Source organism: Macaca fascicularis, chromosome 16 (genome assembly GCF_037993035.2).
Source record: "Macaca fascicularis isolate 582-1 chromosome 16, T2T-MFA8v1.1".
Taxonomy (NCBI): Eukaryota; Metazoa; Chordata; class Mammalia; order Primates; family Cercopithecidae; genus Macaca; species Macaca fascicularis.
The window spans coordinates 33,709,748-33,736,626 of NC_088390.1; the positions used below are offsets into that span (position 1 = coordinate 33,709,748).

Below are 26,879 nucleotides of genomic sequence, written 5' to 3' on the forward strand. Positions count from 1 at the left end.
TCAGTTAATTTAGAGAGTTTATTTTGCCAAGGTTGAGGATGCACCCGTGACAGCCTCAGGGAAGTCTTGACAAAATATGCCCAAGGTCATCAGGGCACAGCTTGGTTTTACACATTTAGGGAGACATCATGAGACATCAGTCAATATATGTAAGAAGTACATTGCTTCATCTGGAAAGGTGGGACAACTTGAAGCAAAGGCAGGAAGACTTAAGTGGGGAGGAAGCTTCCAGGTCACAGATGGCTGACACACAAACGGTTCCATTCTTTTGAGTTTCTGATCAGCCTTTGCAAAGGAGGCAATTCAGATAAGCATCTATCTCAGTGGGCAGAGGAGTGACTGAATCGAATGGGAGGCAGGGTGCCCTAAGCAGTTCCCAGCTTGATTTTTCCTTTGTGATTTTGGGGGCCACAGATATTTTCCTTTTGCATTTCCCCCCTTTTCTTTTTAAAAATCTGTTGGAGAAAGCATTTTATAAGAAAATAAGTCTCTGGTCTCAGGTTTCATTTGATCTCTCATGGCTAGGATGGTTTACTACTTGATAAATAGGTCCCAAAAGCTCATTTTTAGCAGGCTGTGAAGTCTCATGTCCTGTGAAGAGAAAATAGTGGGGAGGAAGAGAGGAAAAACAACAACAAACAAAAGAACAATCCTGGAAAAATTGATATAGGCCACATTACTCTGAAGTCCATGGTTTAGTAGGCAGGGATGAAAGTGGTTTATGTATGTAAACAGGTTGCTGTTATTTTCTTCTGAAGTTTAAGTTGTCTGACTTCAGTTCACAGGATTTTAAGAAAGCACAGCTTAGTTTCCAGTGACTCCAAATTAGGAAAAATGGAAAAAAGAAGGAAAAAAATTGAAAACATTATTTTGGAGACTTGTAACCAAGACAAATTAAATTTGGTGCAAGCTGTAGAAAGTAATCCAAATTGAAAAACAAATAGGCAAGACTAGAATCTAACAACAGGTATACAATCATTTGGAAACAAAAGTTTTTCTCCAGTTTCCCATTTTACTAAAGACAAATCATGGTAGGATTCATTAGCTTATTATACTTGGTCTATATATTTGTATACAATGCAGCAAGAATAATTATTGTTTTTTTTTTTTTTGCATAGGCTTTTAAATTGCCTTTGATGGAACTTTGTTCCATAAGAGAAATCTAAGACTTTTTAAAGTCCAGCCCAGCCATGGATTGTGCCATCAAATACTCATGAGCTGGGTGAAATTTCCTCTCCTCTTGAGGTTCTAAGATAAACCTGGGGCTTCTGTGCCTGTCAGAAAGTGACATTCTTTACTTACCACAGGTCAGAAACCCTGTTCAGGGACTGTGTACACAAAATATGAGGCTAGTTTTCCAGGTTTGATTCCTTAAAGGAAAGCACACCATTCCAGTCAAAGCCTTGGTAAACTAACCAATTTCTCCAATTGCATCCTGTTACAAGTGAAAACAGACTCTTAGTGCACTTATGCAAATAACTATATTGCCATAAGAATACTCACAAGTAGTTTCCAATTCTGGAGAAATCAGGTAGAGAGAAACAAATATGCTCCAAATTTTGTTGATAAGAGTATACAAAATTGTTAAAAGCTTTCATTATCTCAAAAGAAGTTAAGACTCTGAAAAACAAAACAAGGGATCAGTAAACATATTAAAGAGTCAGAAAGATTGGTTAAATCTATGCAGCTAATTCCTGTTCACTCATGTAGTTCATCAGTATCAACTCATGAACATTTTAGCTCTCCATGAGTCCTGAAAGTTTTCCCTCTATTCTAATGTCACAGTCTCCAAAGTTATCAGAAACCTGCATTCAAGAGCACCAGTTGGAGGCTGGGTGTGGTGGCTCATGCCTGTAATCCCAGCACTTTGGGAGGCTAAGGTGGGCAGATCATGAGGTCAGGAGATCAAGACCATCCTGGCTAATGCGGTGAAACCCCGTCTCTACTAAAAATACAAAAAATTAGCTGGGCATAGTGGCAGGCGCCTGTAGTCCCAGGTACTCGGGAGGCTGAAGCAGGAGAATGGCATGAACCCGGGAGGCAGAGTTTGCAGTGAGCCAAGATCGCACCACTGCACTCCAGCCTGGGCAACACAGCGAGACTCCATTTCAAAAAAACAAACAAAAAAAAAGCACCTGTTGGAGATTTATAGCTGATTATAAGACCACCTTCTAAAGAGGACCAAAACAAGATAACAATTGTCCATGGATGAAAAAAAAGTTTTAAGGTAGCCATAGTTAAAAGACACAATTGACAAGGAAATTTGTTATCTCTGTGGCACATAATAATTGTAATATAACAATTATGATTATTATTGATAATGTACACTAAGTTATATCAGAATTACAGGAGTTTCCCATAATTTTGGAACACATACCAATAACATATTTATACATATACAGCCCAAAGAAAACCTAACACCACTTCATATTTGACAATGCCTCCTGTATAATTTTTTATACCAAATAAGCCAAATTATGTCTTTTTGGGCTTTAGGGAAGCTAATATCTTAAAGGATTAATTAGGTTAGAAAAATATATAATTCATAATTTGATTTTAGAAAGTTTGTCAAATATAAAAGGTTTAAAACACCTGATATTACAAAGTAGGATCACAGGTCATTGTAAAGTCATGTATTTAATCAAAGTGATAATTCAAGGATTAGAAAAACACACACACACACATACAAACTGGTCGGGTGCAGTGGCTCATGCTTGTAATTCTAGCACTTTGAGAGCCCGAGGCAGGTGGATCACCTGAGGTCAGGAGTTCGAGACCAGACTAGCCATCATGGTGAAACCCCATCTCTAGTAAAAATACAAAAATTAGCTGGGTGTGGTGGCTGGTGCCAGTAATCCCAGCTACTCAGGAAGCTGAGGCAGGAGAATCACTTGAACCCAGGAGACAAAGGTTGCAGTGAGCCAAGATTGTGCCATTGCACTCCAACCTGGGTGACAAGAGCGAAACTCGGTCTCAAAAAAAAAGCAAAAACTTTCATTCTTTGAGGAGACAACTTTTTAAACAAAAAAGCCCTAATAAAAATAGCATGAAGCCAATTACATTTGTTTTCAAAATTTTACAAACAATCTATATACAATTTAATCTTGATTATAAAATATAACTTCCATAAGCCTTTTATAATCTTTATAACCTTTATAATAGAGTTGGCTAATGTTTCTAGAAAACCTTGTTAATCTGACACAGGGGTCCATATACTGATTTTGCATCAGTGTGCCTTTGACATTAATTAATTTACAAAGAAACTGAACTTATTTTATCTTTGAAAATTGGCCCTTACAATCTTACATGCCCACCTCTTCTGCCTCAGGAACTGACTGAGATTTTGATGAGACTTTGATTCCATTCCTGGACACAGATTCAACTGGAGAGCTGCCCCTGGGGCCAGAGGAGTTCACTGCTGCATACCAGGATCTGAATGACAAGCTGACTCAGCAAGAAAGGCTCCCAAAGGTGGTTCCAATGCTAGACTGGGACCAGAACCAGGCCCTAGCTCAGCCTCTTCACCTCAAAAGTAAGGTTCAAACTGTAGATCGAGATCAGGCTGCAGATCATCAGGCATATGAAATACTTGTTCCACCTCTAGACAGTCAGAATTCAAAAGCAACCAAGTTTATTGTGTTGATGAAAAGAGTCAAACTCTGTAAAATATTTGAAGAGGTTTATTCTGAGCCAAATCTGAGTGATCAGGGTCTGTGACACAGCCCACAGGAGGTCCTAAGAACATGTGCCCAAGGTGGTTGGGATACAGTTTGGTTTTATATATTTTAGGAAGGCATGAGACATCAATCAAATACATTTAAGAAATACATTGGTTTGGTTCAGAAAGGTGGGACAACCCAAAGTGGGGGCTTCCAGGCTACAGGAAGGGTGCCTGGCTCTTAGCTGGTTCTCTCCTGGATCTGGAAAGAAAGGAAGGAAAACAAAGGGGGCAAGGGGATTCTCTATAGCATGTGGATTTTTCCCACAAGAGACTTTGCAGGGCAATTTCAAGGTATGGCAAGGAAATATATTTTGGGTTAAATTTTTTTTCCTTGTTTCATAATGTTATGCCAGAGTCAGATTGAAAAGTAAGTCACGATCTATAGGGTCAAATAAAACCCATCTGATGGGAATTTATGGTTTGTAGGGCATGCCTCCCTTAGACCCCTTAGGTAGGAATTTGGGCAAGATAAAAACTCAGAGCTTAGTCCTCAATTGTTTTGCCCAAGAACCTGAAGAAAGATCTAGCTCAGCATTGGAGGCTTGCTAAGGTTGTTGGAACTCCACGCTGATTTGTATCAAAACCTCAGCATCAGAAACAAATTTTGCAGGCTGAGTATTTAGATTCAGGTACGGATATGAGTGACCATGGCTCGTGACACAGCCCTCGGGGGGTCCTGATAACATGTGTCTGAAAGATTCTCCCTGGGGCCTGAAAGCCTGCTTTCAGGAACAGCTCCTCCCTTCTCAGGCCCAGTCCCAAGGTGCAAGGCCACTTGTGCCAGCACCGTGTGCCAGCAAGATAGCAGAAGCAGGAAGGGGGCTTGCCAGAAAACATGTACCCCTGCAGATCGAGAAGGAGGCCACCCGGGTACCACGTAGCAGTTATATCAGACTGGACACTTCTTGTTTATAGGAGACTATAAAACCCCAGCCCTGTCCTCACTTGGGGCTGTCGCCATTTTAGGCCTCAGCCAGGCTGCACCCAGGCACTCATTACCTTGTGTTGTTTGTTGATGCGCTCTCGGGGTTCAAACCAACACAAGAACCTTACAGTGCCCAAGGTGGTTGGGGTACAGTTTGGTTTTATGTATTTTAGAGAGGCATGAGGCATCAATCGAATACATTTAAGAAATACAATGGTTTGGTTCAGAAAGGCAGGACAACTCAAAGTGGGGGCTTCCAGGCTACAGGTAAATTTAAACATTTTCTGGTTGAGTTTATCTGAAGACCTAGGATCAATGGAAAGGAATGTTCAGGTTAAGATAAAAGATTGTGGAGACAATGTTTTGTTGTGCAGAGGAATCTCTCAGCAGACTTCAGGGGGAAAGCAGGTTATAAATATTTCTTATCAGACCTAAAAGGGTGTCTGGCTTTTAGTTTATTCTCTCCTGGATCTGGAAAAAAAAGGAAGGAAAACAAAGGTGAAAGGGGATTGATTCTCTATAGAATGTGGATTTTTCCCACTTGAGACGTGGCAGGGCAATTTCAAGGTATGGCCAGGAAATATATTTTGGGCTAAATATTTTTTCCTTGTGTCAGAGTCAGATTGAAAAGTAAGTCATGATATATAGGGTCAAATAAAACCCATCTGGTGAGAACTTATGGTTTGTAGGGCATGAGTCCCTAGACCCCTTAGGTAGGAATTTGGGCAAGATAAAAAATCAGAGCTTAGTCATCAACTGTATCCGGGCAGCCTGCCTCCAGAACTCCAGTGAACTCAGATAAGCCTCAAGGGCCCCCTGAGCAAGTTGGACTTTCTTAATTCCATCTAGAGCCTGAGACTCAAAACCTAGAGACCCTTGAAGAGATCCAGTCCTCTTAGCTCCAGCAAGAAGCCCCAGCACAGCTTCCACAAGCTCCCTGAGGAGGTAGAACCTTCTTTAACCCAGCAGGAGGCCCCAGCTCTGCCTTCTCAGTCCCTTGAGGGAGTCCAGTCTTCTTCTACAGAACAGGAGTCCCCAGCACAGCAGTTAACTCCCTCTGAAGAGATTGTAGCTCAGCCATCAATACATCATGAGGTAAATGTCCCATCGAAAAGTTGGAATGAAGCTTAGCACTCACGCTTGCCCAATGTCAAGCCAGGCACAGGCTGCCTCTCAGCCTCCAGAGCACCCCAAGGAAGTCAACTCTTCCTCAGCCCAATTAAAGGCCCCAGCTCAGACACCAGAGTTCCCTGAGGAGATGAAACCTTCTGCAACTCAGCAAGGGACCCCAGCTGAGCCTCCAGGTCCTCCTGTGGAGGTTCAACCTTCCCCCAGTGAGCAGGAGCAGCCAGTTCGGCCTTCTGAGTTTCCTAGGGGAGTTGAACCTTCTCAGACCCAGCAGGAGGCTCTAGCTCAGCCTCCAGAGTCTATGGAGAATGCAGCTCAAACTCCACCGAATCTTAGGGTGACAGTTCAACCTCCAGGCGAGGATCAAGCTCATTATAACTTGCCCAACATTACAGTTAAACCTGCAGATGTGGATGTTACTATAACTTCACAGCCTACCAAGGAGACTGAATCTTCTCCAGCCCAGCAGGAGGCCCCAACCCAGTCTCCAGAGGAGGTGGAACCTTCTGCAATACAAGAGGAGGTTCCAACTGAGCCTCTATGTCCTCCTGTGGAGGCTGACCCTTCCCCCAGTGAGCAGGAACAGCTTAGCCCTCTGAGTCTTCTGGGGATGTTGAATATTCTCCAGCCAAGCAGAAGACCCCAGCTCAGCCTCCAGAACATCATGAAGTCAGTTTCACCTCTAGGTCACCATCAAGCTCAGCATTCTGATTTGCCCAATGTCACTGTTAAGCCTCCAGATATGCAGCTTACCATAGCAACAGAGCCTACTGCAGAGGTGGGAACTTCTCCAGTCTAGCAGGAGGGTACAGCTCAGCTCTCAGGGCCAGTTAATGATGTAGAACCTTACAGGGGCCCACCTCTGCCTCCAGAGTCATTGGAAGAGGCTAGGCCTTTATCAGTTCAACAGGAGACTTCAGTTCAGTCTCCAGAACCTATTAAGGATGAGAACCCCTCTGCAACCCAGCAGGAGGCTGCAGCTGAGCATCCATAGACCCCTGAGGTGGTTGAGTCTTCTCTAATCCAGCAGGAGGCCCCAACTCAGACTCCAGAGCTCTCTCAAGAAGTTGTAGCTCAACCTCCAGAGCATCATGAGGTAACAGTTTCTCCTCTAAGTCATGATCAAGTTCAGCCTCCAACATTGCACAATGTCACTGTTAAACCTGTGGATCACATGGTTACCATGACTTGAGATTTCACTAATCAGGTTGAAATTTTAACCCAACAGGGGGCCCCAGCTCAGCCTTTAATGTCCCCTGAGCAGTTTCAACGTTTGAAAGACCAGCAGCAGAGATTATAATTCAGCAGCTAAATACCCTTGAAAATGATGAACTTCCTCCAGTCCATCAAGAGCCCACAACTCAGCCTCCAACTGAGCTCTCCTCAGACTTTGAAGGTTCCTTGAAAGGTGGGATGATATTTTCACCTCTAGATCTTTCTTCAACATTCAAAAGTAATTCAACTTTGACTAATACCACAGTTAAAAATGTGAATATGGAGCTTCCCATACCTTCAGCAGTCACTGGAGGTTGAAACTTCTCCAGTCCAGCAGGACAACCCTCCTATTCCCACTGAGCAGGCTGACTTTTCTCTAGCCCAGCCTGATCTCCCTTCCCCATCTCTATATTCTCCTGAAAAGATTGAACCTCCAGTACAGTAAGAGGCCACAGCTCAGACTCCAGGTCACCCTAAGAAGGTAGAACCTTCTCCAGTACAGCAAGAGTTCCAAGCTGAGTCACCAGAGCCCCCTAAGGAGGTTGAACCATCTGCAACCCAGTAGGAAGCCTCAGATCATCCTCCAAAGTCCACTGAAGAGGTCAGTCCTCCACCGCAGCAGGAGATACCAGCTCAGCCATCAGAGCCACCTGAGAAGGTCGAACCATCTCCAGTCCTACAGCAACCCCCAACTCAGCTTTTAGAGCCAGCTGAAGAGGTAGAATCCTCTCCAGCCTAGCAGGCAGGCCCTGCTCAGTCTTCAGAGCCCCCTATGGTGATAGAAACCTCTCTGACCCAGCAGATGGCCCCATCTTTGCCTCCAGAGTTCCCTCAGGAGTTGGACCATATCTAACTCAGCAGAAGGCTCCAGCTCAGATTCCAGAGCCCCCTGTGGAGGCAGAACCTTCTCCAACCCTGCAGGAGGCCACAGTTCAGACTCCAGAGTCCCCTAAGGACATAGAACTTTCAAGCCAGCAGATGGTACCAGCTCAGCTTCCACAGCCACCTAAGGAGGTTGCTGCTCAACCTCCAGCTCACTACGAGGTGACTGTTCCAACACAAGGTCAGGATCAAGCTCAGCACTCAATATTGCCCAGTGTCACAGTTCAACCTTTGGATCTGGGGCTTACCATCAATCCAGAATCCATGACAGAGGTTGAACTTTCTCCAACCATGCAGGAGACCCCAACTCAGCCTCCTAAGAAAATTGTACCCCAACTTCCAATATATCAAGAGGTAGCAGTTGCGACACTAGGTCAGGATCAAGCTCAGCATTCAGTGTCACCCAGCATTACAGTTCAACCTTTGCACCTGGGACTTACCATAACTCCAGAACCCAGTACAGAGGTTGAACATCCTACACCCCTGAAGAAGACTATAGTTCCTCCAAACCACCCTAAGGTGACATTTCCACATCCAGACCATGTTCAGACTCAGTATTCAAACCTGACTCAAGCCACAGTTCAACCTTTTGACCGGGGGTTTACCATCACTCCAGAATCCACTACAGAGATTGAACCTTCTACAGCTCTGACGACTACATTTTCTCCTCCAAAACATCCTGAGGTGACACTTCCACCTTCAGACAAGGGTCAGGCTCAGCATTCAAACCTGACTCAACTCACAGTTCAACCTTTGGATCTGGGCCTTACCATCACTCCTGAATCCACTACAAAGGTTGAAACTTCTACAGCCCTGACGATTACAGCTCCTCCTCCAAAACACCCTGAGGTGACACTTCCGTCTCCAGACAAAGGTCAGGCTCAGCATTCAAGCCTGACTCAAGTCACAGTTCAACCCCTGGACCTGGAGCTTACCATAACTACAGAACCTACTAGAGGTTAAACCGTCTCCAACCATGGAGGAGACCTCAACTCAGCCTCCAGACCTGGGGCTCGCTACAGAGATTGGACATTCTACAGCCCTGGAGAAGACTACAGCCCCTCATCCAGACCAAGTTCTAACTCAGCATCGAAACCTGATTGAAGTCACAGGTCTACCTGCTGAACTAGAACCTACTCAGGATTCATGGGTGCAGGCTGAAAGTTATGCTCAAAATAAGGCTTCAACTGCACAAGAGGGAACTGACTCAACAGCTCAAGTTTGAGGATTCTACAGCAACTCTTTTCCACGAAACAAATGATATGATTTTTTAAAATTAATTTTTGTATATATATATATATTAGTTTTTTTGTAAAGATGGGGGTCTCGCTTTGTTGTCCAGGCTGATCTTGAACTCCTGAGGCTCAAGTGATCTGTCTGCCTTGGCCTCCTGAAGTGGTGGGATTACTGGCACGAGCCACCACGCCTGGCTCAAGCGCCTCTAGATTCACAGTAGACACTGCACTAGCTGATCCTTCCCATTTCTGGTTCAGGTCCTTCATTTCATACGTTAAGGTGTGCTGACTCCCAGTCCATGGCCTTTTTGATATCTTTATGGGAGTAGAATGTGGCAAGATTTTTATTAGCCTCAAAGACTCTCAAAGTTTAAGAAGTATTGCCCTAAATGATTTTTTTAAAATATCCCTTATTAGAAGAGGAAAACCCACTATTTTTGTAGAAGCCTTTTGCTGTAGAACAATGGGATGGAATAAAGGTAGCTCACAAAATAAGGGAATATTTCTAATCTTATTTTTTCTCTCCAAATTATTGTATACAGGTCCAGACAGATAGGCATTGTTTCCTTTCTATTAACTGAGGAGACAGGATGACAGGACTGGGGCATGTCATCACTGTCCTAAATGTACTAAAATCTTAACAACTTTAGCTGAAAAAAAGGCCAAAGCAGGCTGTGAAAATATATTTAAATGACAAACTTCAAAATGATCTATGCTAGAATCCCAAGGCAGGCAGGGAAAACTGATTCCTTGGAGGAAGGTAGTCAAAGAAATAAGCAAAGTGACCTAGACCCTCATCCAATTATGTGTGATGTACTTGGGGAGGGAGTAACCCCTTTCCTTTATTCATCTATGTATGTCCATGAGCCACGAGAACACACCTCTCCACATGAAGTTCCTCAATACAAGACCTCTGGCTGCATCACGTAAACCCTCTTACAGGGGCAAAGTCTAGAGAATCTGAAATGGTGAGCCTATATCTTAATTAAAGCCCTGAGAATAACCTTGAAGAAGATTGCCTAGTAATGAGGAACAATGGAAGAAGCAAGGAGCCTGGAATCAGGCAGACCTGGGTTTGAATTTGGCTCTGTCAGTTTCTGGTGAAGTGACTTGAATAATGAACATGACCCTTTCTGGGTAGCATTTACAGCACAAGGGCATTTGGGAAATAAATGAAAGACAATGTATATAGCACCTAGCAGGGGGCTGGACACAGTGCCGGTGCTCAGCCATCATGATGTCACATGTACACTGGCCAGTGAGCGTAAACCCTTGGGATGTCCAGAGGTGGTAAAGCCAGGAGTTCCAGAAGTGTGGGATTCTCAGAAGGAAATGGAGCTCTCTTCTCTAAAGGTCCTATTCAAGTTAGAAAGTAAGATACAATGCACACAAAGCCAAATTGTCATCATTCAGCTCCTATTACAGGGGAATGAAGAGCTTCATAGAAAATTACTTGCAAAGCTTGTAAGTGGTTTTGCCACTTATTAGCCATGTGAACCCAAGCAAATTACCCAGCATCTCTGAGTTTCAACTTCCTCATCTACAAAATAGGAATGATAATAGTATCCACATCACAAGAGTTATTGGAAAAATGAAAATGAGATCTCATAGGAGGTAACATGTATTGAGCATTTACCATAGGCCAAGCACTATTCTAAGAACTTTGGACATGTTATCCTGTTGGAGGCCACACAAATGTTTCTTATGATTAGGCATAATTGAAGTCTGTCAGTAACAACATGAACCTGTGATCAATTAAGCAGCTGACCAATCATTACCTCCTCCTCTTTGATCTTGTTATCCAATAAATACAAAGGGCTGTAGAAGCTCAGGCGCTGCCTTTGCTCACTAGAAGCAGGGAGCTCTCTTCTTCTTCCCAATGCTAGCCTTTCCTTAAAACAGTTTATTTTGTCTTAAGTTTTCATTTCTACGTTCATCCCTTCGTTCAGTCTTGCAATGACAGTCTCAGGCAGTAAGAGTAAGTGCTGTAATGATGATCTCAAGCACTTGACAGTAGTAACTGCTATAATGATGGTCTCAAGCAGTAACAGTAGTAACTTCTGTAATGACGGTCTCAAGTAGTAGCAGTGGCCGCCGGCCACAAGTGGCACCCAAACAGGGATATCAGGGAAAAAAAGAGACCTGAAGAGACCCAAAGGGACCTGAAGAAGCCTGCAAGGATAAATAGAGATAGAGACAAATAGAGATAGGTATAGATGAGTAGGTAGAGATGAGATGAGAAGGGAGAGATGAGAAGGGAGAGATGAGTAGAAAAAGAAAGGGACTTGCAGGAACTTGCAGAAACAGGTACCATAGGAACAGACAGGGATAAAGACTAGCAAACACTAGCAATATAAGGTCAGTGCCCTAAAGAGGTACAAAAGTAGAGACTAGTAGAGACTAGCAATGACTAGCAGAGATTCTCAGGGACAGATAGGGTCCTATAGGGACTTGAAAGAGGACGGTCTGCTGGAGGGAAAAAAAAAAAAAAAACCCTAAAGCCCAGAGGAAAAAAAAAAACTAAAAACCAACCAGAACAAGAAGTCTGCCAGCAGCAACATAAGATCAGTGCTCTAAAAAGGTACTGGTCAGTGCCCTAGAGGTACAAAGAATGGGAAATTTTTGAATCAGGGTAACATGAGGAAGAATTTGGTTATTTTCTCTTTTTTGTTTGGAGTTTGGTATGTACCATCTTTTTGTTATTTCAGGGTCTGAGATAATTTTTGCCCCACCTACAGCACCTATCAAAAGTGGTGAATAGGAGAGGGAGGATGGAAATTGACTTGTACCATCTTCTTTTGTGGCTACAGAAAGGCTAACTTTAGCTTTGGCTTTCACGGATTGTAAACATGTGCTGGCACCTGTGAGCTGTGCAGACGACTTGGGAGGTTTTCTCACAACTTGTCAAGATGTGGGAACTGAGCTTCATTGCTCTGCAGTATTGACTCAGGTAATGGCTAATTTGGTAGCTGACAGATCTAAAGGAAGCCAAGGGTCAAGCCCTAAAGTGGGAAAGTGTTATAAGTGCAGAAAAATTGAACCTTTCAAAAAAGAACACCATCAGACCTCTGGGCAGAAGGGATTTTATAATGCAGCTTCCCACCCCACAACAGAAAAAATGCCAGGACTTTGCCCTCATTGCAATAAAGGAGATCATTTGGGCTAATCAATGCCACTCAAAATTTCATCAAAACAGCACCCCCATCAGGAAGCAAAAAGGGGTCCTGGACCTGGGCACCTCAAACTATGAGGGCATTCCCTGTCCAGGCCACAACTCCGTTTCAGGGGTGGGTTTCTGGAGGCATATTGACCCCCTCTCCCCAGGAACACCTGGAAACACAGCATTAGATCTCCCAGCTAGAGAACAAATTACATTAATTGAAAGAAACAAACTCACTAAGATTCCCATTGGTATCTGGGGACCTCTGCCAACAAGATACATGGGATTGATTTTGGTAAAAGCTGTCTTAACTTACAGGCCCAGGAGTTGTTGATTCTGATTGTGAAGGAGAGATTCAGGTAGTGGTAATGTCACAAGATCTTTGGGTTTTTGAGCTGGGAGAATCTGTTGCTCAACTGTTGCTTATTCCCTGTATATTGTACCCTTCTCTACGTAAGAAGAAGAGAGGTCAGGGATTTGGAAGTGCAACTAGGAGAGATATTTAGCTATCACAACCCATAGCATCTAGTGGTCCCACCTGTACAGTGCAAATTGAAGGTTTAAGGATTGCTTTTTGCTATACTGTTGTACAAAAAGGATAAGCCTCAATTTTCATTCTCTGTGCCTTCTGTTAATCAGAAAGAGCCTAGTTCTCATTATCAGTGGAAAGTTTTACCCCGCAGTAATTAACCAAAGAGGCAGAAGCTGAGTTGCAGCTTGTAGAACAAATGCTTAGCAATGGCATGCCTCCTGGCTACAGCCACAAAAGTTTTCTCGCTTCTGTTTCGCTAGATTTACTGATGTGGGGTTGGAGGTATGCTTGTGCCTTTACAGAAGATGAACAAACCATGTGGGTGCCCTCAAGGTGTCTTGGACCATGGAACAGGAGACTGGAGGGACCCATGGATCCCAACCATGGACCTGGTTCCCCAGTACAAGCCATGAGCCCATTGAATTTGAATGTGAAGACAGAACAAGAACCGACCGGAGTCACACTGACATCAACCCCCATAATATGGGGACAGATCAAGAAAACCACACAGGAAGCTCAGACACTGCTGGAGCACCAGGGTTTCACCTTTTGCTGGAACTCAGAGGTACAATCAATGTTTAACAGACCAATGCTTTCTGACTGAGCTCCTCTCTACCCTGAATACAAGAGACCCTAATAGTTAGGCAGGAATATCATCACCCCATTCAGCATGAAGAAGTTGCAGAAGATGGACCTTCGTCCCTCTGCAACCCTTAGGATTAAAGGTCCTCTTGTAAAAGGGAAGGGGGACATATGTAAGAAGCATTCAGACCAGAACAACTCCATTTTGAATAAGGGCTAAGAAAAATGAAGGTGGATCACCAACTGGTAATTAAGGCTCAGCCTGCAATTAACTTGCTCAATTAATTTAAAAACAAAAAGGGTGAGACGTTGGAGGCCACACAAATGTTTCTTATGATTAGGCATAATTGAAGCCTGTTAATAACAATATGAACCTGTGTTCAATTAAGCAGCTGACCAATCATTACCTCCTCCTCCTTGCTGTTGTTACCCAATAAATACAAAGGGCTACAGAAGCTCAGGGGCTGCCTTTGCTCACTAGAAGCAGAGAGCTCTCCTTCCCCGTGCTAGCCTTTCCTTGAAACAGTTTTGTCTTAAGTAGCCTTTCCTTAATACAGTTTATTTTATCTTAAGTTTTCATTTCTACATTCCTCCCTTAGTTCAGTCTTGTAATGAGGGTCTCAGGCAGTAACAGTAACTGCTGTAATGATGGTCTTAAGCAGTAACAGTGGTAACTGCTGCAATGATGGTCTCAAGTAGTAGCAGTGGCAGTCGGCCACATTATCTCACTTGTATAAGTATGCCTAGAATATAAATAGCACCTAATAAATGTAAGTATTGAAAAAATGTTATGGGGCAGAGGAAGAAATGCTAAGCTTCTGTGAGAAGGGAGTACAGCTTGTTACACAGGTGAGAAGAATAAGCTGCAGCTGAGAGAAGAAAAGCATGAGTTTCCGGGTGCGACACTCTCAAGACTTTTCAACCATTACAAATTTAAACAGCCACCCTAAATCACCCCAAAGGATAGACCCGAGTTGTTCTTTTCATCTTTAATGTTTACGCCTCTCTGAATCAGAGAAGAAGCTGCCAGGATTCCAGTATATACCAAAACGTGATGACAATACCCTCAACTGTGCAAACTTTTGCACATTCACTGCTATGTAAAGGAAGCTGATGTCAGTAGACTGTGGGGGCAACAAGGCGTGTTTGTGACCGAAGCTCAATTTGCCATCACAGTGTGGCCACACCTACCTCACTAATATTCTAATATTGGGATAAATAATTCAATAGGGATAAAGCCTGGATTTTCCTCTTGTTCTCTCTTGGTGGTTACATTCTTGGGATGATATTGATGTGCCACAGACAAACCAGCAGGTGACTGTGCTCTATCTGAATAAGGTATAGCCTTTCTACATTGCAGAGTCATTCAGTTTCTAAAATTATGGAGCTTTGTACTGTTAGAACCAATGAAGTGACTGATAATTTTTAAAAAACCATCAGTCTGGACCTGTGTAGCTAAATGAAAGTGAAGCATTTTAAAGTCAGGGAAAAAATATACACAATACTTAACATTTAGGATTATCAGCCACTGCTGGTTTTCCATAAACCATTTCATTCCTCATTTCAACTGTAAGAGATATGATTACTGCTCCCATTCAGAGGGGATCTTGATTGTTAGCTCCTTAGTCCTCCTTGCTTGGCATCCTGAAAACAAATGCCCCTTCTCCCACTGGAAAACCTCCCACTGCAAAACCAGTGCCAATGTGAGAGGATAGCTTGAGGCCAGTAGTTTGAGACCAGCCTGGGCTACATACAGAAACCCCTTCTCCACAAAAAAGTTTGTTTCTTTGTTTTTGCTTTTTTGAGACAGAGTCTCACTCTTGCTCAGGCTGCAGTGCAGTGGTGGGATCTCAGCTCACTGCAACCTCCACCTCCTGGATTCAAGCAATTCTCCTGCCTCAGCCTCCCGAGTAGTTGGGATTACAGGTGCGCGCCACCACGCCCAGTTAATTTTTTGTATTTTTAGTAAAGACAGGGTTTCACCATGTTAGCCAGGATGGTCTCAATCTCCTGACCTCGTGATCCGCCTGCCTCAGCCTCCCAAAGTGCTGGGATTACAGGCATGAGTCCCCGTGCCCAACCTTATTTTCATTTTTTTGAGACAGGGTCTCACTCTGTCACCCAGGCTGGAGTGCAGTGGTGTGATCTCGGCTCACTACAACCTCTGCCTCTTGGGTTCAAGCAATTCTCATGCCTCAGCCTCCCAAGTAGCTGGGATTACAGGTATGCACCACCATGCCCAGCTAATTTTTGTATTTTTAGCAGAGACAGGGTTTCACCATGTTGGCCAGACTGGTCTCAAACTCCTGACCTCAGGTGATCAGCCACAAGGCTTTTTGAGACGTGTCACCCAGGATGGTGAACTCCTGAGCTCAAGAAATCTGCCATCTTGACCTTCCAAAGTTCTGGGATCACAGGCATGTACCACTGCGCCCAGCCCTAGCAGTGCTGTTTTTACCACCTAAACACCAGTTTCAATTGTCACAAAGAAATTATGCCACTGTTTCTTTGCTGCTCGGATTCAGAATCGTTTTGCACATGTGCGTTTTCAACTGCCCCTGCTAACAGGGGAGCTCCTCACAGGTAAGAGTCCGTTCTGTTAATTTCCTCGTGTGCTTTACTCCTAGTGCCTTAACTAGTGTTCTGCATGCAACTAATGCTCAGTGCATCAAAAGACACTAGTGTTTGAAAGACTCAATTAGAGACTTCTCTTCAGTAATTTGCCAAGCCCTTACAGAATGCCATTTATATACAAATCTTTCTTACCCTCCCATCTGAAAAGGTATGGCTGATGGTCCATTATCTCTCAGAAAAATGTATTATAGCTCCAGATGGCAGAATGACCAAGAAGAAGTTTCATCTTCTTGGTCATTCTTAATAAACAAGTCAGTGTTTATTAAGAACCCACTGTATGCACAGCATCACACCAGGCTGGCAAGAAACAAAATAATCCTGAGCAATCATCCTTGGTGGAAAAAAGACTTGAATCATAATTGTAACAATCTAAAATCCAAACATCATCTTTTAGTGTGTCTTATACTTCATTAATTTTTTGAATTGTTAAACACTGTGACTTGGCCAGGCGTGGTGGCTCACGCCTGTAATCCCAGTACTTTGGGAGGCCGAGATGGGCAGATCGCTGGAGGTCAGAAGTTTGAGACCAGCCTGGCCAACATTTAGTAGAGACAGGGGAAACCTGTCTCTACTAAAAATACAAAAATTAGCCAGGCATGATGGTAGGCACCTGTAATCCCAGTTACTAGGGAAGCTGAGGCAAGAGAATCACTTGAACCAAGGAGGCAGAGGTTGCAGTGAGCTGAGATCACACCATTGCACTCCAGTCTGGGTTACAGAGCGAGACTCTGTCTCAAAAAACAAAAACAAGCAAAAAAAAATTGTGACTTGATTGCTTACTCTGGAGAAGCAAAAACTACATAGGCACATTTTGAAACACTTGGGGAAATTTACTGCAAAGCAAGGATGAAGCATTGAGGATTAAACATCTGCAAAGTGGGAAATGATGTGAATTCTAACAACAGGCTTAGAAAGCTAACTTCTCTAGAAAACAAACCTCTAAAAAACAAAACACAAAAAGCTAAAGCACACTTCACTTAGTGGAATATATTATGACACAGAAAAAGTCCAGTATGTTCTACAGCCATGTTCAGGAAACGGTCCGGTTAAGACTAAAGGGCAGGGACAATGGGTTCTGAGAAATCAAATGTGCAAACCAACACACTTTCAGACAGACTCAGGCAAACAGTCCATCTAACCCTAAATATATGTTAACAAATTCCTTCAAATCACTGCTCAGACTAGGGACAAAAACATTTTAACGCACCTGACACCAGAACCACGCACAAACTCAGCACAATGGCAACTGCCTGCAGGCAGCTTTGAAATGTTGCCCTCCCTACAAATGGCCTAAATTCTAATAATCTGTCCCTATCTGATCAGAAACACATTTCCACCATGTGAATTTCCACCTTTCTGTCTCAGACCAGCCCAATCAGGTTATTTTCACCTCTCCCTAGTCCCCTTCAATTTAACTACTTCTTCTTCAGGTTTTTGTGTTACCTGATTCTTCTGTCTAGGTCTAGTCTCTGTGACAATGCACAAAGTCCCTGTCATTTCCAGTTGGTTTCTTCCTCATTAATCTTTTTCAGGTGCCCCCTAAAAAAGATGATGCTCAGATATCTGAACTCCAGCCCCCACAATCTGTCAAGGGCAGGCCGACACCCACCGCAAACGTGGCTTACGTTAGCAGTGAAGGTTTGAGACAGAAGCTCTTCTCGCTGTCTCTCCTGCTGCTCCCTTGCATAGCACTGGTACTGGAAGTTTCTGAGCGCAGTCTACAGTTGCTGGACATCATACTTTAACTGCTCAACCCAACTGCAATTGATGGAGAGAGAGATTAAATTCCAGGAACTCAGGGCAGCAGAGTCTGAGGGGGCCTGGCTTTGTACTGACAAAAGACAGCATTTCCTTACTTCTCCCTACACCACCCCCACACTATCCCCCACCCACCACGAAATCTGACTTTGATCAATGATGTTGAAAGTAAAGAAGTAGCCTGTGGTTAAAGTGAGATGGTAGCACATGAGATTCTGGCAGCTTGACTTCAGAATCTGCTGCTCTCTGATTCTGAATGCATGGCAGGGAACAGGGGACAGGAAGCAGGTTCGCTGACCTCTTCCTGCCCTTCTATGGGTTATATCATTCTCCTGGAAAAAGCCCAAGGGCATCTTTGAGGTAAAGCATCCATGAAGCTTCATAAAACTTTCGGAAATGGGAGCTGGGGGTGGAGGTGGCAACAGCGGTTTCATTTTAATTTCATGGTGGAGTATCAAACATTAGATCAGTATTTCATTATAGATGGACCAACTGAAGTGATTTTTCTTTTCAACCCAAGAAGAACCCAGCAGCAACCAAAGAGCAGAACAAAACTCCATGGCAGCATTAGGCTTCAGGTGGCCATGGGTCTTGTCAGAGAAACAGAAGTGGAGGCAAAATTTCAAAATGACACAAACAGGTAAGGGGTCACAAGGCTTGTAAGTCACAAACCTCACAGGCTATTTATTTTGAGGGGGCATCATCCAGATAGAATTGCACCCTTCGGGGGGAATTTTTCTTTGTATAGTCTTAGTTTTTCAACAGGTACATGGGTTTTCAGAATATTCTATCATCTCCCCACTGGGAGAAAAGCCTCTCTTAATGGGTCTGGGGTATCAGAGCCATGTCAGAGGTCAGCACTCACAGTTTGACATTCTGCCTTTTGTTAGGAGGCTCCTTGCTGGACAAAATCTCCAGACTTCTAGACGGCTGAATATCTTGCCTGGTCTATGCTTGCTTGGATTTTGTTTTCTACTACTGTACAAAAAACAAAAAAGAATAATTGCTGGAAAAGAGATAGTGAATTTAAATTACAATGATAAAGATTGTTTTCAATATCCAATAAACTAGAAAATACACATTTCAAGAGAAAAATGTATATACTAATGAATAGAAAATTCAAGTTATGCTATAAATGTTGTTTGAAAAAAAAAGTACATATATATAACTGTTAATGCCATAACAATGCCAGTATTTTTTTTCTTTTTTTTCTTTTTTTTTAACATCTGAACTTGTTATTGGCCTCCTGTTCCCCAAAGGGTCCCCTGCTTCTGTTGGCTTAATGTCTCAGAACTTTGGCATTGTAGGTCTCAGACACCACTTTGCCATCCAATATCCGGCAGGTGGTGGTCTTTTGGATGGTTTGCATGGAGTTGCTGCTGTCCAGGGCATCGCAAACATTGAAGTCCTCGCTGTCTTCCAGCAGGTGGCGGTAGGTGGTGATCTCAGCCTCCAGCTTGACCTTGATGTTCAGCAGGGCCTCATACTCCTGGGCCTAGTGCTGTCCCTCTGCTCAGGTCTGTGCCAGCTCCGACTCCAGGTGCAGCAGGATCCCGTTGAGCTGCTCCATCTGCAGGGTATAGCAGCTCCCTCAGGCTGTTCTCCAAGCTGGCCTTCAGATTTCTCATGGAGTCCAGGTCAATCTCCAAGGACTAGACTGTATGTCTCAGCTCCATGAGCGTCATCTCAGCAGCTCCAACCTCGGCAGACTGCGTGGTGACCACTGCAGTGCTCTCCTCAATCTGCTGAGATCAGTACTTGCCCAGCTCCTCTCAGTTCTTTGGAACCAGCTCGTCATATTGGACCCGATGTCTGCCATGATCTTGGCGAGGTCGTGAGATTTGGGGGTATCTACCTCCATGGTCAACCCAGAGCTAGCAATCTGGGCTTATAGGCTCTTTACCTCCTCTTCATGGTTCTTCTTCATGAAGAGCAGCTCCTCTTTGAGAGCCTCGATCTCTGCTTCCAGCTGCAGCTGAGTGACATTGGTGTTATCAATGACCTTGTGGAGCCCATGGATGTCGCTCTCCACAAACTGGCGCATGGCCAGCTCTGTCTCATACTTGACCCTAAAGTCATCACCAGCAAGACAGGCATTGTCGATCTGCAGAACAATGTGGGGATTGTCCACAGTATTTGCAAAGATCTGAGCCCTCAGGTCCTAGATGGTCTTGAAGTCATGGCTCCAGTCTCTGACCTGGGGTCCCTTCTTCTCCAGGTGCTCCTGGATTTTGCTCTCCAGTTTCCAGTTCTTGGTCTCCAGGCTCCTCATTCTGTCCAGGTAGGAGGCCAGGTGGTCGTTCAGACTTCGCATGGTTTCCTTCTCATTCTGGATGACTCCCATTCCTGCCAGACCCCCGGCCATCACCGCGGGCAGGCCCCCGGACCCCATGCTGCCCTGGAAGCTGGTGGAGCAGGACATGGAGATCCGGGAACCAGAGCCCCTGATGCCTGCATAGACGCTGGCCACACTGCTGACCAGCTGGGTGCCTGGACAGACCCCAGGGACTGGTAGTTGGTGGAGAAGGTAGAGCAAGTGGTGAAGTTCATGCTGTCCGGGGAGGAGAGCAAGAGGACAGGACTCAGGTTTTGATGGCCAATTTTTTTTTAAAGCTGAAGATAAATCTGTAGAAATAAATTTTCTACCTTTAGAAAATAAACATTTAAATGTTGTCCAAATAAATACCTTAAGCTAAATTTTCTGATACAGGTCTCTTTCCTTTGAGATTGTTCTCACACATGGATTATAAATACCTAGTAAAAAGACTGCAGATTAATTCCCTATAATAATGAGGTTGTTTTGTCTGTTCAAAAAAAAAAAAAAGCATAGGCGGGGCACGGTGGCTCATGCCTGTAATCCCAGCACTTTGAGAGTTCGAGGTGGGTGGATCACGAGGTCAGGAGTTTGAGACGAGCCTGTCCAATATGGTGAAACCCTGTCTTCACTAAAAAATACAAAAATTAGCAAGGTGTGGTCATGCATGCCTGTACTGTCAGCTACTCAGGAGGTTGAGGCAGGAGAATTGCTTGAACCCAGGAGGCAGAGGTGGCAGTGAGCCGAGATCGTGCCACTGCATTCCAGCCTGGGTGACAGAGTAAGGCTCTGTCTCAAAAAAAAAAAAAAAAAAAAAATGCACAAAGGAAGGGGAAGATTAGTATGTGAAACATACAGAGAAGAGTTTGCTTAAGGCTTTCTGTAAGAATGAGTGGGCTAAACAATGTTGACATCCCCAAAATAAAACCAAATATCAACAGGAAAGGCCCAGGAAAGAATTCACAGATGTAAAGAGATATGATAAATACGGTCATTTTTGGCCGGGTGTGGTTGCTCACACCTGTAATCCCAGCACTTTAGGAGTCTGAGGCGGGTGGATAATGAGGTCAGGAGTTCGAGACCATCCTGGCTAACACAGTGAAACCTTGTCTCTACTAAAAAAAAAATTACAAAAAATTAGCTGGGTGTGGTGGTACGTGCCTGTAGTCCCAGCTACTCGGGAGGCTGAGGCAGGAGAATTGCTTGAACCCAGGAGGTGGAGGTTGCAGTGAGCTGAGATTGTGCCACTGCACTCCAGCCTGGGCAACAGAGGAAGATTCTGCCTCAAAAATACATATATATATAAACATATATATAAATATATATAAAAATATATAAACATATATATGTAGTCAATTTTCCTTATCCCTTTTGATAAGACAGTCAAAATGACCTCTTTCCATTTCTAATCATGTAACAATGAGATTGTTGAGGAGGCAAAGTCCGATGAGCAAAGAAGCTAAACTGTGCACAGAAGAAAGCATCCAAACTGCCTCTTGCCCCATAAAAAAGTGACAGCAGTGACACTGCCCCTTCCTAGGCCGTTGTGCCCACAGTGAACAAAGACAATTGAGATTAGAACAAGGTGGGGGGCCGGGCACACTGGCTCACGCCTGTAATCCTAGCACTTTGGGAGGCCAAAGCATGTGGATCATCTAAGGTCAGGAGTTCAAGACCAGCCTGGCCAATGTCATGAAACCCTGTCTCTCTTAAAAATACAAAAATTAGCCAGGCGTGGTGGTGGGTGCCTATATTCCCAGCTACTCTGGAGGCTGAGGCAGGACAATCACTTGAACCTGGGAGATGGAGATTGCAGTGAGCCGGGATATAGCACCATTGCACTCCAGCCTAGGCAACAAGAGTGAAACTACATCTCAAAAAAAAAAAAAAAAAAAAACAAGGTGGGGCACAGAACCAAGAGTAGAGCTGCTTTTGAAGCTGTGAAAGAAGATGTGAGAGCCGGGCGCGGTGGCTCAAGCCTGTAATCCCAGCACTTTGGGAGGCTGAGACGGGCGGATCACGAGGTCAGGAGATCGAGACCATCCTGGCTATCACGGTGAAACCCCGTCTCTTCTAAAAATACAAAAAATTAGCCGGGCGCGGTGGCAGGTGCCTGTAGTCCCAGCTACTCGGGAGGCTGAGGCAGGAGAATGGCGTGAACCTGGGAGGCGGAGCTTGCAGTGAGCTGAGATCCGGCCACTGTACTCCAGCCTGGGCGGCAGAGCGAGACTCCGTCTCAAAAAAAAAAGAAAGAAGATGTGAGAGAACAGGAGGAATGGGCCTGGCAGGAGGCCAGCAGTCAGGTGGGAAGGCAGCCCCCACAGGTGGTATTCATATGACTGACTCAAAAAAAAAAGCTTCCCTTGAATGAAACAAACAAACAAAAACCATAATGCTTCTCAAAAGAAACCATGGTGTGGGAACTAATTAATATTGCTGTTCATTTCTGAATAATCCTCCTGAAAAGCCACAGTACTCAGCTCAGAAGAAATGGCCAATTCCAGTAAAATATCTCTGAACTTTATTTTTTTTATTTTTTAAATTTTTTTTTTTGAGACAGAGTTTCACTCTTGTTGCCCAGGCTGGAGTGCAATGGCGCAATTTCTGTTGGGGTGATCAGACCCAACACCAGGCCATGGGGGCTACAAAGTCCAGCAGAGTCAAAGAAATGAGAAAAGACAAGAGTACATAAGGTGGGTCCAGGGGGCCAACGCTGGTACAGAGGCTGCGAAGGCCCCAAGCTCTGGGAGCCCACACTATTGGTGATCAAACACAGCTGCAGGTGGTGAGGATGTGTGGATGTGGGGGTAAACAGGTGAGGGTGTGAGGACGTGGGGATAGAAAGGTAGCAGTGCATCAAGCATAGCTGTGATGGTTTAGTATTTTCTTTGATGCATATAGAATATGCTCTGCTGCTTGAGATAATGGATAACATGTTTATGAGCCTGGGAGAGCAACCAACAAGTCTGTGCACATTCCAGAGGCCACCAAGGGTTTTATGCCCTGAGCCCTGGATTCCATCCAAGCCACGAGGGGTTTTATGCCCTGGGCTTAGATTTGTGGTGTGGCAGAGCAGACTTCCACCCTTTGGCACAGAGCTTGGTGTTCCAAAGGCCATGAGAGGTTTCAGACCCTGGACCCCAGACATCTTCCAAGACGCTTTTATATTATGACAGACAAGCCAATCCTGCCTCAGCTCTTCTACCAACATGTCTCCCTTTTCTTTTTCACAAAACCGCCACAGCTATTATTGCTCGTTCTTGGTGGCAGCTTTCTCTCCAGAGGCGGCTTCCGCATCTGCAGACTACATAAAGACAAACAACACAGATTAAAAGCACAATCATTATTAAAATCACAGAGCCCCCAAGTGTCTTGATCCACTTTAGTGGGTTAATAGCTGCTAATCTGTCTGCAGCTCCTTCAAGCACTTCAGTTCCTGGCATTAGTGTCATATGTGACTGAGAGGCTTGAAATATTTTTTCCTTCAATTTTGCAAGATCTAAAGATAAATTTCCAGTATGATCTTTTAAATGTCTCTTAACTTTTTCCCACGCATGCTCTGTTTTATTATACAGATGGGGAGTAATGTAAAAATCAGAGGTATTTCAATCACATTGCTTTTCAACTTTACTTTTTAAACTTATAATACAATCTCCCATTCAAATCACTGTCTGATGGAGATCATTAATTGGGTTAACTATTTTTTTACTTATTTGAGTTTGAGAGTTCCATAATTTTGTGGAATTATTTTGCCACTTACTGACAAATGTAACAGTTTGTACAGATGAATGCAGAGCCACACTAGCTATTGCGGTAGCAGTAGTAACAGCAATGAGGTCAATTATAGCAACTATAAATCTTTTTGAATGGGATAAAAGCTTTTTAAGGTTTTCAGTTACTACATGAATGGATGGAGATGCCTTCCACTGTCTAAAGACATAGGGATCCAAACTCCTTCCCTGGCTTTAATTATTAGGATAGTCTGATTTTTATTAAAAGTTGAATTAATACAGGTAAACAAATGACATTTGGGGCATGAAATAACGTGTGTATTTATATTAAGAGTAACATTTCCTATTGCCAGCACAAAAGGTGGCCAAACACAACTTTGAATCCAAAAAGTCCTGTTGGAAAGAAAAGAAAGAGCATATTTATTTTTACCTCCCTCCCCTTTATACTTGTTATATTTACCCTCCCAAATTTTTATTGAACTTTGAGCCATAGCTAATAATTCAGAATGTTCCTGTCCTATGGCAGGAGATATTATTTTTGGACTAGGGGTGACAATGTCAGTAGGACTCTATATGATAAGGACCTAAGCTTTTGTCTGAATATATTGTGCATGATTTAATTGCCAATGATTCCATCGGTTTATTACATTTGTTCTACAAGAAGGCCTTCTGGTGCTATTTTTTTTTTTAAAGATCCTCTTAGGGGACTAATTAATGATGATTCCATAGGAATTATTTTGTAGTACCTCAGCCTTACTTGCTATACAATCTTCCCAAGTTTAAGCATCCACACCTTTAAACTAAACTCTATTTTGTTTATATTTGAACTTATTTGGATGGAACTGCAGGGTTTTAGGATGGGAATGATTATATTTTAAACTACACCCCAAAATCATATGCAAAGCAGCCCATGATTTATTTTTTCAGGTACTACTGCCACCCAGGCCTGTGTGTCAATCTGTAAACAGCCAACAGCAGGTCCCAGGTATATTGGGGGATATTTATATTCTATGGATATATTTATTTTTATCCCTTCTTCATTCAGATGCACTGGCCCTCGGCTATCTATGGGCTCAGGCAGCCAGGTACTGTCATTGGTGTACACCTCAATAACACGGTCCATCCAACTCACAGACCTAATTAAAGGAGGAAATGGGACATATGCCCAATAAGTGAAGTTTTGAGTTGCTCCAACATATTGAGGCTTACCGCCATGGTGAGTGTCACCAGCATGGCCACCATCAGGTTACTAGTTGTTTTTAGTTTGTTCTGTGCTTTCAAGTTGTCTGTTGCCATCTGCACCAACTTCTTGATTTGTCCCTATTTTGGAGAATTTGCATGATAACTATTCTTGTTTTTTTTCTTCATCTTTGAGATATATATTTGTGCCATCACTCATATTGGGAGTTCTGGCTCTTCCCAGAGTCCTCTCTTCCTGCTGTAGCTCATAATAGATCTTCAGATGTTTGGTGGGCACCCATACAGACAACCTGATTGTTACCTGGAGAGACACAAACAAATCCTCTTCCCCATATAATTATCTGCCCTTTGATTAAGTTTCATTAAAGGGCCAGGGAGGTTAGTATGTCCTCTTATATGAGTGTTATAGAAAGGGGAATGCCTTTGTTGTACTGCTTGCTGTAAAGAATAAAATAAAAGATTAAGTTGGTCATTAGTAACATTTTGAATTAAGGTACATTCAGTATTTTGCGTGGCTTGCACTACATAGCTGAATCAGAAACAATGTTTACTGGCAGTGTAAAAGTTTTTAACACTGTTACCACAGCCATAAGTTCAGGCCTTTGAGCAGAAGCAAAGTCAGTTTGAAAAACGTGTTGTTGAGGTCCCACAAATGAGGTCTTTTTATTACTAGATCCATCAGTAAAAACAGTAATGGCCCCTTCAGTAGGGGTTTTTTGAATAATGGAAGGCAATATCCATGATGTTAATTTAAGAAATTGGAATATTTTGGATTTAGGATAATGATGATCAAGAACATCAATAAAACCTGCCAAATCAACTTGCCATTCCTGGAAATTAATATAAGCCTGCTGAAGTTGTTGTTTGCTTAATGGAACTATAATTTGATTTAGATCATATCCCATTAACTTTGTTGTGCGCAGCCTTGCTTGTCCTACTTGCCTATCACAGGAAGAGGGAGGAAATGAGCCAGATCAGTAATCAACAGTGCTTCAGTCAAGAAAGACAATTTTTCTGATGCCAAGGTGTAACTGATTTAAATTGACAGCATCACTGAACCGTAAAATTTGTATGTGGCACTTTAGGCCTCATATTTTGGCATGGTTTCTAATATCTTCACTACTACTAATAACACTGATAGGCAGTATTATTATGGGTGCTTACCATATCCAAGATACTCTGCCAAGTCAATAACCCTATGAGGAAAGTACCATTATTGTCCTCATTTTATAAATAAGATGACTAAAACCCAGAAAGGTTATGTAACTTGTTTAAGGTCGCACAGCAAGTGATAAACCTCAAACTGGACCCAGCCAATCCCACGTTCTGTTCTATGACCCAATATGCTAAGCACTGACCTGTACTATGAAAAGTCAAAGGGCAAGGGAGATATAATCCTTGTCCTTGAGAAACAACATGATTAGGAATGACAGGCTGGGTAGACATGAACAATCCCTGGGAAGATTATGAGAAAAGCAATACACATAAGTGTTAACAAACAGAAAGAGGGGCAGCTCTGCACAGTGCTGTCACTGGCAAGCAGACAGAGGGGTGGAGTTGAGAAAGAAAAACCAGCTAAGTTTTGTGGATGGAGAGAGTTCTGAGCATCACTTTGAAGAAGGAAGACATCATTTGGTGGAGGAAGATAGAAGAAAACGATATGCAAAAAGGCATACAAGACATGTTATGTGGATTGCAAGCAGGGTGGGCTGCTTGAAAGAGAGTTGGGTCAGTGGGAGAGGAGAAGGAAGCAAATCGTTGGAGGAAACCGTTCAGAGAAAGGCCTGAAAGACAGCGACCTCCCGTTTGGTAAACATCTTTCCCTGGCAATATGAAGGAACTGCCATCTCATTTGGAGATGC

At 43.5% G+C, this 26,879-nt stretch overlaps 1 protein-coding gene, 1 long non-coding RNA gene and 1 pseudogene across 2 annotated transcripts; 1 reads left to right on the forward strand and 2 right to left on the reverse strand.

Annotated features, from left to right (window-relative positions):
• Positions 1–3,600, reverse strand: LOC141406907 (uncharacterized). The gene is made up of 3 exons (XR_012425401.1): positions 3,315–3,600; positions 1,504–1,620; positions 1–818 (listed from the first exon to the last, which is right to left on the reverse strand). It is a non-coding gene; the product is annotated as an uncharacterized lncRNA (long non-coding RNA).
• Positions 3,601–5,793: 2,193 nt separating this feature from the next.
• Positions 5,794–9,208, forward strand: LOC135967812 (leucine-rich repeat-containing protein 37A2-like). The gene is given in 4 exon segments (XM_074018130.1): positions 5,794–6,346; positions 7,039–7,182; positions 7,792–8,824; positions 8,826–9,208. Coding segments are annotated over 4 exon segments (2,001 nt in total). The 3' UTR covers positions 9,097–9,208.
• A 9,801-nt stretch (positions 9,209–19,009) lies between these two features.
• The window catches only part of LOC102125789 (keratin, type I cytoskeletal 18 pseudogene), a 51,237-nt pseudogene continuing 43,367 nt past the window's right edge, over positions 19,010–26,879 (reverse strand).